Below are 12,619 nucleotides of genomic sequence, written 5' to 3'. Positions count from 1 at the left end.
TTGAATTTTTCCGTTCTATTTATTTCTGTTCCAGTTACAATTGGGCTTCTAGAATCAAATTCAGAAACTTAGAACCAAGTATTCCGTTAATTCGCGATATGACCAAAAAACTGCGAATGGGACAACTCTAGTATTGTGTTCATGTCCAAATTATTCACGCTTGGCAAATCCACCAATGCGACCAAAATAGAGTACAACTAATCAAATAGATTGCTGTAATTCAACCGTTGAAAGAACTTTTTGGCGATAATGCCAGGACTTGCCAGGGCGACATTTTTTGCAGTTGGCGCGACATTTTTTGCAGTTGGTGCGACATGCCAGCGCTTACAAATTCCATTCAGATTATCCAGACACCATTGATCGAATAGAAGATCAACTCGCGTGAGAATTTAGAAAATAACATTGGTTTTCTCATAATCGCAGGGATTTAACTCATTTGGTCTACCGACTACTACAATCTACTATTGATCTATTATAGTATCAATCTATTGATCAACCGATCTCTTTGATTTGATCTATCTACTTTAATCTTTTGATCAATCTGCTTTGATTTGATCTACAATCTGCTTGATTTGATCTACAATCTGCTTTGATTTGATCTGCTATCTGCTTGATTTGATCTGCTATCTGCTTTGATCCTGATCTACTTCTGCTTGATCATCTACCAACTATGTTCACCGGTCTTGTGGAAACTATGGGCACTGTGCTCGAGTACAACGGCGATTCCAGCGGCGCCACTGCTGTTTTCGGCGACTGCGCCTCCATCTTGGGCGATGTCAATTTGGGCGACTCCATCTCCACCAACGGCGTTTGTCTCACCGTCACACATTTTGACGAAGCCCGCACGCAGTTTTCTGTCGGCATAGCGCCCGAGACACTCCGGCGCTCGACTTTGGGCGCGTTGCGTCCAGGCGACAAGGTCAACTTGGAGCGGGCGGTCAAGAGCGACGTCCGCATGGGCGGGCACGTTGTTCAGGGCCACGTGGATACCGTGGCGACCATTGTGCAGAAAGTTCCAGACGGGACCGCCGTCGCCTTCACGTTCCGGCTCCGCGACCGGGAAAACATCGATTTTGTCGTGGAGAAGGGCTTTGTTGCCGTGGACGGCGCATCTCTCACTGTGACGGGTGTGGATCACCAGGCGGGCGAGTTTTCGGTGATGCTTGTCGACTACACACAGAGCAAAGTGATCACGGCAGCGAAAGTGCAAGGTGATGCTGTCAACGTCGAGGTTGATTACACGGGCAAGGTGATTGCGCGGCAGATTGATATTGCGCTCGAAGGCCAGTTGAGACGGCCTGACTCGGCGTTGGCCCGGTTCATTCTGGATGCGATTGAGCGCAGATTGAATGCGGCGTGAAATGCCTCGTTATGACATGTTAGAAACACGAAGGATGTGTGTTCACACTCGATGGGCCAGTACGGAATATGGTTTGAATATGAAGCTATGGATAGACGGTAGACACCTGAATATAGATATGGTCTGATAAGCCAAAGAAGATTCGTGAGTAAATTGCTGACAACGTTGGTACCTTTGTAAATCTATATGATTTGCTACTAGACTGTCCTGGATGTGGAAATGTTACAACTGACGGCTAGCCCAATCTCAAAAGGAATGTCGTACCCATGTAGCTATCTAATGGCGATGATATATATGAAACTTTGCGGTGCTGTTTCACTTTGTATCAAATTGTTTTTTATCTTCCTTGTGCATTAGATTTCCTGCCATAGGACATGCCAGAGATGAACAATCGAAGGATCATGCCTGGTATCTCAGGCATGAAGACCTTCGAACTATTGATTTCGGTGTTTGAAATTTCGGTCAGGTTCGGTTTTCATAAACTAAGCCTGCGATCTGCCAGACATGACCAGACATTGATATTCGTCTAGTTGTGGCTATTAATATGTGACTAGTAAAGCACAGAAATGGCACACATTCACATCCCAGAAAGCACAAAGCTGAATTTAATGACTCTTGGATACACTTCTATACCTCATCAAAGATTGACAATCTGATTCAGCTATGTCCACCAAACGAGACAACTATTCAAACCAACAAAAATATTGAATAAACTACTATGGAAGCTTGAAGATGATTAGAAATGTTGAAAAAGACTGCTCGTTCATCTGAAAAGACAGAAATAGGAGGAACGATGAGGATTTCTTTCAGACCCGAATAGTCAATCTGAATCGAGAAGAAGCAAGATGCATGGTTAATTCAACAATTAAATGTCTCATCCTACTGGTTTATCAAGTTTCCTCTTTGTTGAATGATTAATTTCATTTGTTAAATAGTTTTCCACTTTTGTTTATTTTATTTTTCTCTTTGAGATGAATAGAAACTGTAGACTATAATTACACGGCAAAATGACTTTTGTCGGTCTTTAAGATCTAGAGAAGATCCGGTTCGACTAAAGGACTAATTTGGCCACTGTCCTTAGTTCAATGGGTGCGGCTAGCTTTGATATTTATTAGCATAGCCATCAATATTGGCTAGAGAGTTCCTTCTAGTAGTGGATTGCGTAGTCAATATAAGTTGCTCATCCTCTTTTGGGTGTGAGAATAAACGATAGATAATAATGTTTCCATAGATATTTAATCAACCCGGCAAACTGAAGATTCCTACTACTTGTTGGTTTCTGTTATTACACTGGCTCCTGGCAATTCTAGAACGTTTCATCTGATTTTCATGTGTTGCTTTGGGTGATTGATTGGTGATACAGTCTCTACAGTTTTTATTTACCAAACAATATGAATTAATTGTACCAAAAGAATTTTATTATTTATACCAAGCAGGAAAAACTATTAAAACCAAACGGCAAAACTGTTTGAACCAAACGAAAATATTAAATAAACTAGTATGGAAAGTTGAAGATGATTAAGAATGTTGGAAATGACTACTTTGTCATCTTAAAAGACAGAAATAGAAAGCTATGAGTATTCTGGCTCTTCTGATCCAAATGTCAAGTTAAATCAACAAGAAAAAGCAGATGGCATGCTTAATCGAACGATGAAAAGTACCTGGCATTTCGTATGTACTAGCTTATTTAGTTTGGTTTGAATAATTAATTTCGTTTGGTTCCAATGATTTTTCCTGTTTGGTTAAATAGTTTTTCTCGTTTGGTATGAATAAAAACAGTGGAGACTGTGTTTGGTTTATTCAATTTTCTCGTTTGGGATATGGAGACTGTAGACTGTAATTACACGGCAAATGACTTTTGCCCGTCTTTAAGTTCTAGAGAGGATCACAATTCGACTAAAGGATGTCCTTCTACTTGTTCGGTATTACACTTGCTCCTAGAACGTTTCTGATTTTCATGTATTGCTAGGTTATTGATTGGATTGTGACACACTGTCTTTCGCACCCATAGCATTAATGTCCAGGCTTCTTCGACACCACTTTTCCATCAATTCATCCATTCATTATCATTCTCCATCAATTCCCACATCCATCCATTCTCCATTCTCCATTCTTCATGCTCCATTCTCCATCCTTCTTCATTCATCCTTCTTCATCCATCCTTCTTCATCCACCATTCTCCTCTATGCACGCCGTGGCAAAAGCGCGGTCAACTCAACTACTTACTACTTCACCACTTCACTACTTACTACTCACTTCCACTGCAATGGATATCATCTTGGGCATCAGAGTGCAAGGCGCCACGCTCATCGCCACGTCCAAGGCCGCCACGCGCGGCATCTCCATCTTGAAAGACACCGACGACAAGACCCGCGTGCTCAATCCCCACAACTTGGTGGCCTATACGGGCGAGTCGGGCGACACGGTCCAATTTGCCGAATATGTCCAGGCCAACATCCAACTCTACACGATGCGCGAGAACCACGAGTTGTCACCGCAGGCCACGGCGTCGTTTGTGCGCAACCAGCTTGCCACGTCGATCCGGTCAAGAAAACCGTACCAGGTGAACGTTTTGATTGGCGGCTACGACACCAAAACAGGCGCGGCGTCGTTGAACTGGATCGACTACCTCGGCACGCAGGTCGAGTTACCCTATGCGGCCCACGGCTACGCTGCGTTCTACTGCATGTCTTTGTTTGACCGTCACTATCGAGCAGACATGTCTGTGGACGACGGGTTGGAGTTGATGCGCCGCGGCTTGAAGGAGTTGGAGACACGCATGCCGGTGGACTTCAAGGGCGTCTACGTCAAGGTCGTGGACAAGGACGGGATCCGGCCCGTGGACATCTGACTGCACGCGAGAGGCAATGTATCTAGACTTGAATGATGAGTACGGATGCTCCGAAAGGGAGCGGTGCTTGAATGAATGAAGTACTGATGACAATTGAGCTGCGCTGTCATGTAGAGGCTTGGACTTGCGTTGCGTTTACTTGCAGTTGCGTTTTCACTAGGAGTTGCATTTCCATTTGGAGTGCAACTTCCAGTAGAGACTAGGATCAGACCTAGCAAGTTAGAGAAATACATGTGTTTGTATGGTATGTTGAGTCTATTTGAGCCAAATTCGCTACGATGGTTTCGGACTTGTTCGATATGCTGGTATGACATATTCGATAAGAAATTCATGCTTTCTGAAGACAAGATGGCCGAGGATAGGCCGTATGTATAGAGTAACCGAAAGTCAGATGTAATCTTGCCCACTTTCGCAATGCTCATAGAAAGCATAAACGATGTAATCTCTTGCCGGTCTGGATTTCTTATCAAAATAAATGTAGGTTCACATGCGGCTGTGTAAAGCAGGATCATGTTTAACCAAGACAGAAACAACCTCCCTTTCGAATGAGAGAAGCCAAAACATGAAAAGAATAGTTATCAAAGGTATGATATAAATAAATAAAATGCAATTAGTATTAGCAGCAAAATACATAGGAGCAGCAATAGCTACTTTAGGATTAGGAGGAGCAGCGATAGGTATCGCTTTAGTTTTCGTAGCTTTAATAAATGGTACTTCACGTAACACTTCATTACGTGCTACATTATTCCCTCAAGCTATATTAGGTTTCGCTTTAGACCAGGCCATAAGTTGCTCATAATCAGATTACCTTTCTGGTGGAAGATCCAGCAAACCTGCTTGTTAGAGGAGAAACAGTCATAGTCAGCCGCACCAATCAACGTCCTTTTATCTAAAAACTCTCTTGGAATATTTGACCCGTCCAAGTCATTCAATTAAGGAAAGAAACGTTCACCATTTCAAATTACAAGATTATTCTCTGATCTCAATGAGTATTCTGTACTTAGAGAGCAAGTCAGGTCAATATAAGGTAGCTTCCATTATTGCTTTCGCTGGTTATTCTTGACATATGATTGTGATTATTGATAATTCAGGCTGAATCCTAGAAATCAGGTTGAATCCTAGACCATTGAAATATGGTTGGTTGGTTGAAATATGTAGACTCTATTAGTATCGCCTGCATCTGGCCATATAACCATCTCATGGCGATGCGCCTAAACTTCATGTCTGGCCCTCTTTTGAAAAAAGTTGCCGCCGCCGTCGAAAAACATTTGGGCGTGGCCGACTCGGACGAGACGCTCTCGCGGTTTCTTCTAAGTTTGTACGAGGAGCCGTTGGAGGCGTTTTCTCGGGCGGTCGAGGCCAATGGCGGAAGCGACTTTCCGCCCGCGTTTGTGCACGAGGTTTTCGAGGCGATAAGAGAGGAGCTGAAACTGAAAGAACTGAAAGAGCTGGAACTGAAAGAACTGAAAGACGGACTGAAGAGAGAAGAACAAGTGGAGACAGAGCCAGAGATCCAGGAGCTTGAGAAACCGGCGGAAACGCAAAGGGAAAGGCTACCGTCTGAAAGGTCCAAAGACACTGGCACGGAGCAGAAAACTCAAAATCAGGATCACAACCAGAATCAGCATCAGAGTCATCAGAATCCGAATCAGCAAAATCATCAGAGTCTACAAAATCATCAGAGTCTGCAAAATCTGCAAAATCATCAAAATCTGCAAAATCTACACGCCCCTGAGCCAAACCTTGTGGTCGGCGCCGTCTGCCGCGGAACCGTGTCCAACATCACGCTGTATGGCGCTTTTGTCCGCCTTAACCGGTTCGAGTCGGGCCTCTGCCACATCAGCAAAATGCTGTACGATGGGCGCCGCGTGGGTCTGCCCGGCGACGTTGTGAAGCAGAACCAGGAGGTTTTTGTGCGGATCACAGACGTTGGCTCGGGCCGCCGCCGCAAAATCGCCCTTTCCATGGTGGGCGTCGACCAGACCAACGGCGAGTATGTCGAGGGGCGAGAGTCGGGGCGACAGTCGGGGCGCGACACCGAGTTTGGGCGGCGCGGCCGAGAAATGGGGCGCGACCGCGCGGTTTCTTCAGGCGCGCGCCGGCTCACGTCGCCCGAGCGCTGGGAAATCCGCCAGCTTATCGCCGCCGGCGCGGCTCGCGCCTCAGACTACCCCGAGTTGTACGAGGTCGAGGAAGACCCGGCCGAAAGCGAGGGCTTTGAAGTGGAGATCAATCCGCACGAGCCAAAGTTTTTGCAGGGCCAGGTGCGGGCGCGAGCCGAACCGGCGCACATTGTCAAAAACCCCGAGGGCTCGTTGTCTCGGGCCGCGATGGACGGGCTGCGGTTGGCCCAGGAAATGAGAGAGCAGAAGAAGGAGCAGAGAAAGAAGGAGAAGCAGCAGGGCACCGAAGAGAAGAACAAAGACAAAGAACAGAACAAAGACAAAGAACAGAACAAAGACAAAGAACAGAGCAAAGGCAAAGAACAGGCTTTACACTCCAAGTCTAGAAAAAATGTTTCCAAGTCGTCCGACCTCGCTCAGCTGCGCAAGCGGCTTCCCGTCTACGCCATGCGCGAACAGCTCCTCTCGGCCGTTCGAGACAACCAATTCGTCATTGTGGTGGGTGAGACCGGTTCGGGCAAAACAACCCAGATCGTCCAGTATCTCTACGAGGAAAACTTCCACCGCGGCGACAAGATCATTGCATGCACCCAGCCGCGGCGTGTGGCGGCCGAGTCCGTGGCGAAGCGTGTGGCCCAGGAAGTCGGGTGTCCGCTAGGCCAGGAGGTGGGATACACCATTCGTTTCGACGACCGCACGTCGCCCGCGACCAGAATCAAGTACATGACCGACGGTATGCTTCAGCGCGAGGCGTTGCTCGACCCGCAGATGCTGAAGTATGCGGTGGTGATGTTGGACGAGGCACACGAGCGGACTGTGGCCACCGATGTGCTTTTCGCTTTGCTCAAGAAGGCGGCGCGGGCCAACCCGGACCTTCGTGTTCTCGCCACGTCGGCCACGCTTGATGCCGACAAGTTCTCGCGCTATTTTGGCGGCTGCCCTGTGCTTCATGTTCCCGGGCGGACTTTTCCCGTTGAAATCATGTACTCGCGGGAACCAGAGCCCGATTACGTGGCCGCAGCTCTTGACTGTGTGATGCAGATCCACGTGGCCGAAGACTCGGGCGACATTCTTGTGTTTCTTACCGGTCAGGACGAGATTGACACCTGCTGCGAGGCGCTCGAGGCCCGTATCAAGACGTTGGGCCGTGCCGTGCCGGAACTTCTAGTTTTGCCTGCCTACTCGGCTTTGCCTCCTGACCAACAGGCACGAATCTTCGAGCCGGCGCCGCCTGGCGCCCGGAAAGTGGTATTGGCTACAAATATCGCCGAAACGTCCATCACCATCGATGGCATCCGCTATGTGGTAGACCCGGGTTTTGTCAAGCTCAACGCCTACGACCCGCGGCTTGGAATGGACCTGTTGGTTGTGTCGCCCATTTCGCAGGCTCAGGCCAATCAGAGAAGCGGAAGAGCAGGCAGAACAGCACCAGGCAAGTGTTTCCGTCTCTACACGGAAGAGGCTTTCCGCACAGAAATGCGGCCAAACACTGTTCCCGAGATCCAGAGACAGAACTTGGAGCACACCATCTTGATGCTCAAGGCGATGGGGATCGATGATGTGCTCCGATTCGAGTTCATGGACCCTCCTCCGGCTCCAACCACAGTACAGGCGTTGAAAGAGCTCTATGTTCTTGATGCGCTCGACGAAAACGGCCATCTCACCTCGATGGGCCGCCGCATGGCCGATTTCCCGATGGAGCCTGCGCTTGCGAAAACGGTCCTAGCCAGTGTGGATCTTTCGTGTGCTTCGGACGTTTTAAGCGTGGTGGCCATGTTATCGGTGCAGAATGTGTTTTATCGGCCAAAGGACAAACAGGCCGCCGCAGACCAGCGAAAACAGCGTTTCCATAGTGTCCACGGCGACCATCTCACTCTTTTGAATGTTTTCCGTGGCTGGGAACAATCAGGTCGCTCGCGGTCGTGGTGTGCCGAGAATTTTGTCCAAGAACGAGCCATGTGGCGAGCTTTTGAAGTTCGCAAGCAGCTCGCGGCCATTATGGTGCGGTTTCGGCTTGATGTCCATGGATCGGACGCCTCTGCTGTCCGCAAGGCGTTTTGTGCGGGCTACTTCCGCAATCTGGCGAAGCGAGACCCCCACGAAGGAATCTTTACTACTTTGGTCGACCAGACCCCAGTGCATTTGCATCCGCTGCTGGCAGTGTATGGGAAAAGTGTGGACTATGTGATTTACCACACACTTCTTCTCACTACAAAAGAGTATATGCATTGTGTCAGTGTCGTTGATCCAAAATGGCTTGTTGAATTGGCGCCGCGGTTCTTCCAGCCTAGCGACCCTAATAACCCGAGCGAACGGCGCAAGAGGCAGAAGATTGTTCCACTCTTCAATCGGTTTGCTGAAAACCAGGACTCTTGGAGGTTAACTGCACAAGTGGAGGAAAAGAAACGGGCCTTGGGGCGTTTGAACCAGTGAACGATGTATTATACAATGTACTATAGATAAATGCATGATAAATTACTAGATAAAAGGAGAAACAGAAATAAAAAAAATTAATTCTTCGAGATCATCACTTGTATGTCATATCGTTTTGATTTCGTATGATTCCTACATTCATAGTCTAACACCTTTGACCAATGGCTTACACCTCCATCATGACTGGAGATGAAAAAAAAAAAAAAAAACAAGACACACCAGCAAGCCTCTCAATAAGACTTGTAACTTTGTAGTCGGACATTAGTTTTTTAGACTAATCTTTTCTCTAGTAGGCTCATATTTCAACAATAGAGTATCTACGCCTGGTAATGACCAATAATTTGTCAGAATATAATTGGAATGGCAGAACAGACTCGGAATCCCTATAAAATGAACTTTAATCTGCCATTGGTTAGTCTACTTGATCTTTCTGATTCTTAGTCATCTTTAATACATGGGTGAATACAACATGTCCAATTGTTTTAAGTGACACATTAGTAGATTATTAAAAGGGAAGAATAAGCACGCCCGTAGAAAAAGAAGTAGTTGAAGAGAAATAATTCTGTTTGTACCCCAGATTCGTGGGTCTATGAAGTGACACAAAAAGGAAAAAGTCCAGTACCTCTCAGAACACCCGTGCACCCTACAGACCCGTACCGCTACAAACACCCGTACATTCTAAACAAAAAACCCATACACCACAAAACCAACACCCGTACACCTTCCTAAAACCCGTACATTTGAGTGTCAAAAACCCATACACACCGAAAACAACACCCGTACATCGCATAGTTAAGCACCCCCTCTGCCTCCGCAGGTTGACATTGAAGAATAACCTGTGTCAAGAGATAAAAAGTGCGAAAAACAAAGTCCTTGGCTGGTGGGCAATTAGTATGCTTTCAACCTTTACCTCCAGAATCATAATATTTGTATGTTTAGTATTGGGATCACCATTGGCCATCAAACCCAGTTCAAAAGGCAGATTGACACTAGGAGACATAGGGGACTTCGATAGACAATTATTGGAGCAGTGTCATGAGAAATGCAAGAATGGCATAGACATATATCTCACTAAGGGGCGTGAAGCGCTGATGGCGAAAATTATCTTGACGGTTAAGAGTGATGAGAATGGCATTCTTCCCGACGAGACATTTTCTTACCAGGAATGCATGACTCCATGTCTAGGCTTGGAGCATGATAAAGAATTAGAAATTCCCAAAATCCACATCCTAAGTGATTTTTTTCATGTATTTAACCATGGGTATGACCCATCAGATCCGGTTTTGCTCGCAATCAACTCTACCATTACGAGAGACATCGGCGACGACGAATTGTCTGAGGGTGAATACCCAGGTGAAGGCTGGCATGATGGTCATGGGTGGTGCTTTGAAAGCACTTGTTATTCTCCTTGGAAGTACTGGCTCTGGGGAAAGATTTCAAATTGGAAGATGATGCCTTTGCAAGCAAAAGAATATATACATAACAGAGCCAAAGCACGCTTGAGTGCTCAGTATGAGACTTAGACAAGATTTTGGTCTTCAAGCAGATATAAGCAATGGAGCAAGAAACAGAAACTACCAGAAACAATTGAGTTATGTAGTAACACTTTAGAAGATTGGTGATGCCATATAAGCGACAGAAATTCGCTTCACGCAAAAGCACCGTTTTCATCAAAATTCTATCACATTTAAAAATACACTCATCTAGCCAATCGCGGACCAATACAGAGTTACTGCAATAAGTATGAATATTCAATTCGAAAGTTTGAAGCAATTCCGAAAAGTGGGGACGTAAATTTGAAAACTGAAATCTAAACGATTGAAGCCACCTTAACCTGTTTAGCCAATTGTGCCAAAGCTGTTTACGGTGAAAAGTTTGTTTTTTGCAATCTTTTTTTTTCTGTATGCTCGTTCTAAACTATGACAGCATACAGAAAATGTGCGGCTGACCACAAATCTTGCAATCTATGGCCCAAATCGGCAATAGCAGACCATAAATCTTATTTTCCATAACAAAAAAGTGAAATCTAACCATCTCTCTCTGGGGTATAAATTAAGACCAATTTCCCTCGAATACGTATTTTCTTCTTCACCTCAATCAACTTCTTCGTTGTTCTCAAAGACAGAAACACCTAATACTGAACTGAACCAGCTCTTATAAAAACTCTCAAAGCACCCTCAACTCTCAGGTTCTTCAGATCTCTAATTGATTCTGAAACAAATCTTACTTAGATCTTCAATTTACCTCCAGATCTCAATCCACACTCGTAGAAATGGACTCTCCATTTTATTTTGCCAAAGGCAAAGAATATCCCGACTCTGAAGGGTTCATTACCGTTGCTAGAAGACGCAAAATGAATTCTCTGAGAAAGGGAATTCAAGTCAGCACTAGAAAACTCAGCTTTTCTAACAAGAGCTGTGCCAAAATTGCGGCTTCAACTAATGTATTCTCCGTAATTGGATTTGGCAACGACGAGCCAACTAAAGAGAAAAAGGAGACTTTCCTTGAAGCTGAAAAAGTCGGCCAAAATAAGGAAATCTCAACCGAAGAAAAGGTCTTGATTTGCTGGAAGCCTCTCTACTCTCTTAGTGAAGTGGAAGTATCTGTTCCCAAGGTAGAAAGAAAGGTTAGGTTCGCTATGAATGTTGAAATCATAGAATTAGAACCAAATGAACCAGAGGAAGAAGAAAAGGAAACCCAAATGCCCGCAGAATCAAACGCGAAGGCAAATATGAAGAAGAAGATGGAAAACATGGACCTAAAGATGAAAAAATTAGACTTAAAGATGAAGAAGACGGATCTTAAGATGAAGCAGATGGATCTCAAGATGAAGCAGATGGACCTCGAGATAAAGAAAATGGACTACAAAATGAAGAAAAGAGCTTTCAAGATACAAGTAAGAAAGAATCTTCCTCCTGCTGGAGTATTACCTCGTCCTTCTTCTAGAGACTCAAACATCGCTTTGGCTAAAGCAAAGGTTGCTTCTGAATTCGAGAGTCTTCAAAGATTGATCGTCCCTCTTTAATTCAAACAAAATAGATATTACATACCTAATACATACTCTACTCAATATGTAACAGTAACACTAGCTCTGTTACAATTACAACAGGAAAGTCGTTCCTGATCAGTTTGGTCACACTGAATACTCATGCACATTCCATAAGTTTTGGTTCCTGTAGATCTAAACTAAACATACAAAAATAATATAGGTCATGCAAAAGAAAAAATAGACACATGCTACGCAAAGTAGCAAACGTGGTTCTATCAATTACAAATTTGCTTTTGTCCACTAATTGTGTATTCTCCATATGGTTTCGATTGAAGAGCAAATGGCGTTTCTCAGGGCCAACTTCATTCTTCGGAATTCACTTTTCGAGCAACTTCTAGTTCTTGAAGAAATCTCGACTGGCAATGTTCAGCTTGGCCTGTTGTCTGTCAAGTCAATTCTAGCCGGTGAAAAGTCTCTGTGAATGAGTGGTAGTGTTCCTTGAAGGAACAGTATTCAAAAAGAAAAAAAAAAAAAAAGCAACCATTCCTATTAGCGGAGATTTATGAATCATAACAAGTGGATTATTCATAGTCAGTATTGTAGTATGAGATATTTTCTCATAATTGTATTAGGTTCTAATGAGTAGTAAGCAGTGAAATTTATCTTCTCAATAGTATTGTAGGATTATATTATATTCTCATCAGTATTACAGTTTGAGATGTCTTCTCTTAATGACTATTGTAGCATATTTCTTCATGGTAAAGCATATTTATCTGGCCTGTCAGTGTGTTCGGAGATGCCCGTTCAGAGATAAGCGGCGTGCATACACAACAGATACTAAACAATCTGTCAAGTTTCTAGTC

At 44.9% G+C, this 12,619-nt stretch overlaps 4 protein-coding genes across 4 annotated transcripts; all 4 read left to right on the top strand. All coding sequences in view use genetic code 12, as the record gives it.

Moving 5' to 3' along the window:
* Window positions 1-670: 670 nt before the first annotated feature.
* On the top strand, window positions 671-1,360 carry RIB5 (riboflavin synthase; the record flags this gene model as incomplete). The annotated part of the gene is made up of 1 exon (XM_002614827.2): window positions 671-1,360. One exon carries the CDS (start codon window positions 671-673, stop codon window positions 1,358-1,360), a length of 690 nt encoding a protein of 229 aa, XP_002614873.2.
* A 2,185-nt stretch (window positions 1,361-3,545) lies between these two features.
* PRE1 (proteasome core particle subunit beta 4) lies at window positions 3,546-4,211 on the top strand (the record flags this gene model as incomplete). Its single annotated transcript, XM_002614828.2, has 1 exon — window positions 3,546-4,211. The coding sequence occupies one exon, from the start codon at window positions 3,546-3,548 to the stop codon at window positions 4,209-4,211; it is 666 nt and encodes a 221-aa protein (XP_002614874.1).
* Window positions 4,212-5,410: 1,199 nt separating this feature from the next.
* Window positions 5,411-8,767, top strand: PRP22 (DEAH-box ATP-dependent RNA helicase; the record flags this gene model as incomplete). Its single annotated transcript, XM_066102389.1, has 3 exons — window positions 5,411-6,525; window positions 6,578-6,609; window positions 6,660-8,767. 3 exons carry the CDS (start codon window positions 5,411-5,413, stop codon window positions 8,765-8,767), a joined length of 3,255 nt encoding a protein of 1,084 aa, XP_065958285.1.
* Window positions 8,768-11,039: 2,272 nt separating this feature from the next.
* FOB63_004307 (uncharacterized protein) lies at window positions 11,040-11,792 on the top strand (the record flags this gene model as incomplete). Its single annotated transcript, XM_002614831.1, has 1 exon — window positions 11,040-11,792. One exon carries the CDS (start codon window positions 11,040-11,042, stop codon window positions 11,790-11,792), a length of 753 nt encoding a protein of 250 aa, XP_002614877.1.
* Between the last annotated feature and the right edge of the window lie 827 nt (window positions 11,793-12,619).

The sequence above is a fragment of the Clavispora lusitaniae genome, assembly GCF_014636115.1.
Source record: "Clavispora lusitaniae strain FDAARGOS_655 chromosome Unknown tig00000187_pilon, whole genome shotgun sequence".
Taxonomy (NCBI): Eukaryota; Fungi; Ascomycota; class Pichiomycetes; order Serinales; family Metschnikowiaceae; genus Clavispora; species Clavispora lusitaniae.
The sequence above is the reverse complement of the archived record's forward strand: the minus strand, read 5'-3'. Positions and strand labels throughout refer to the sequence as shown.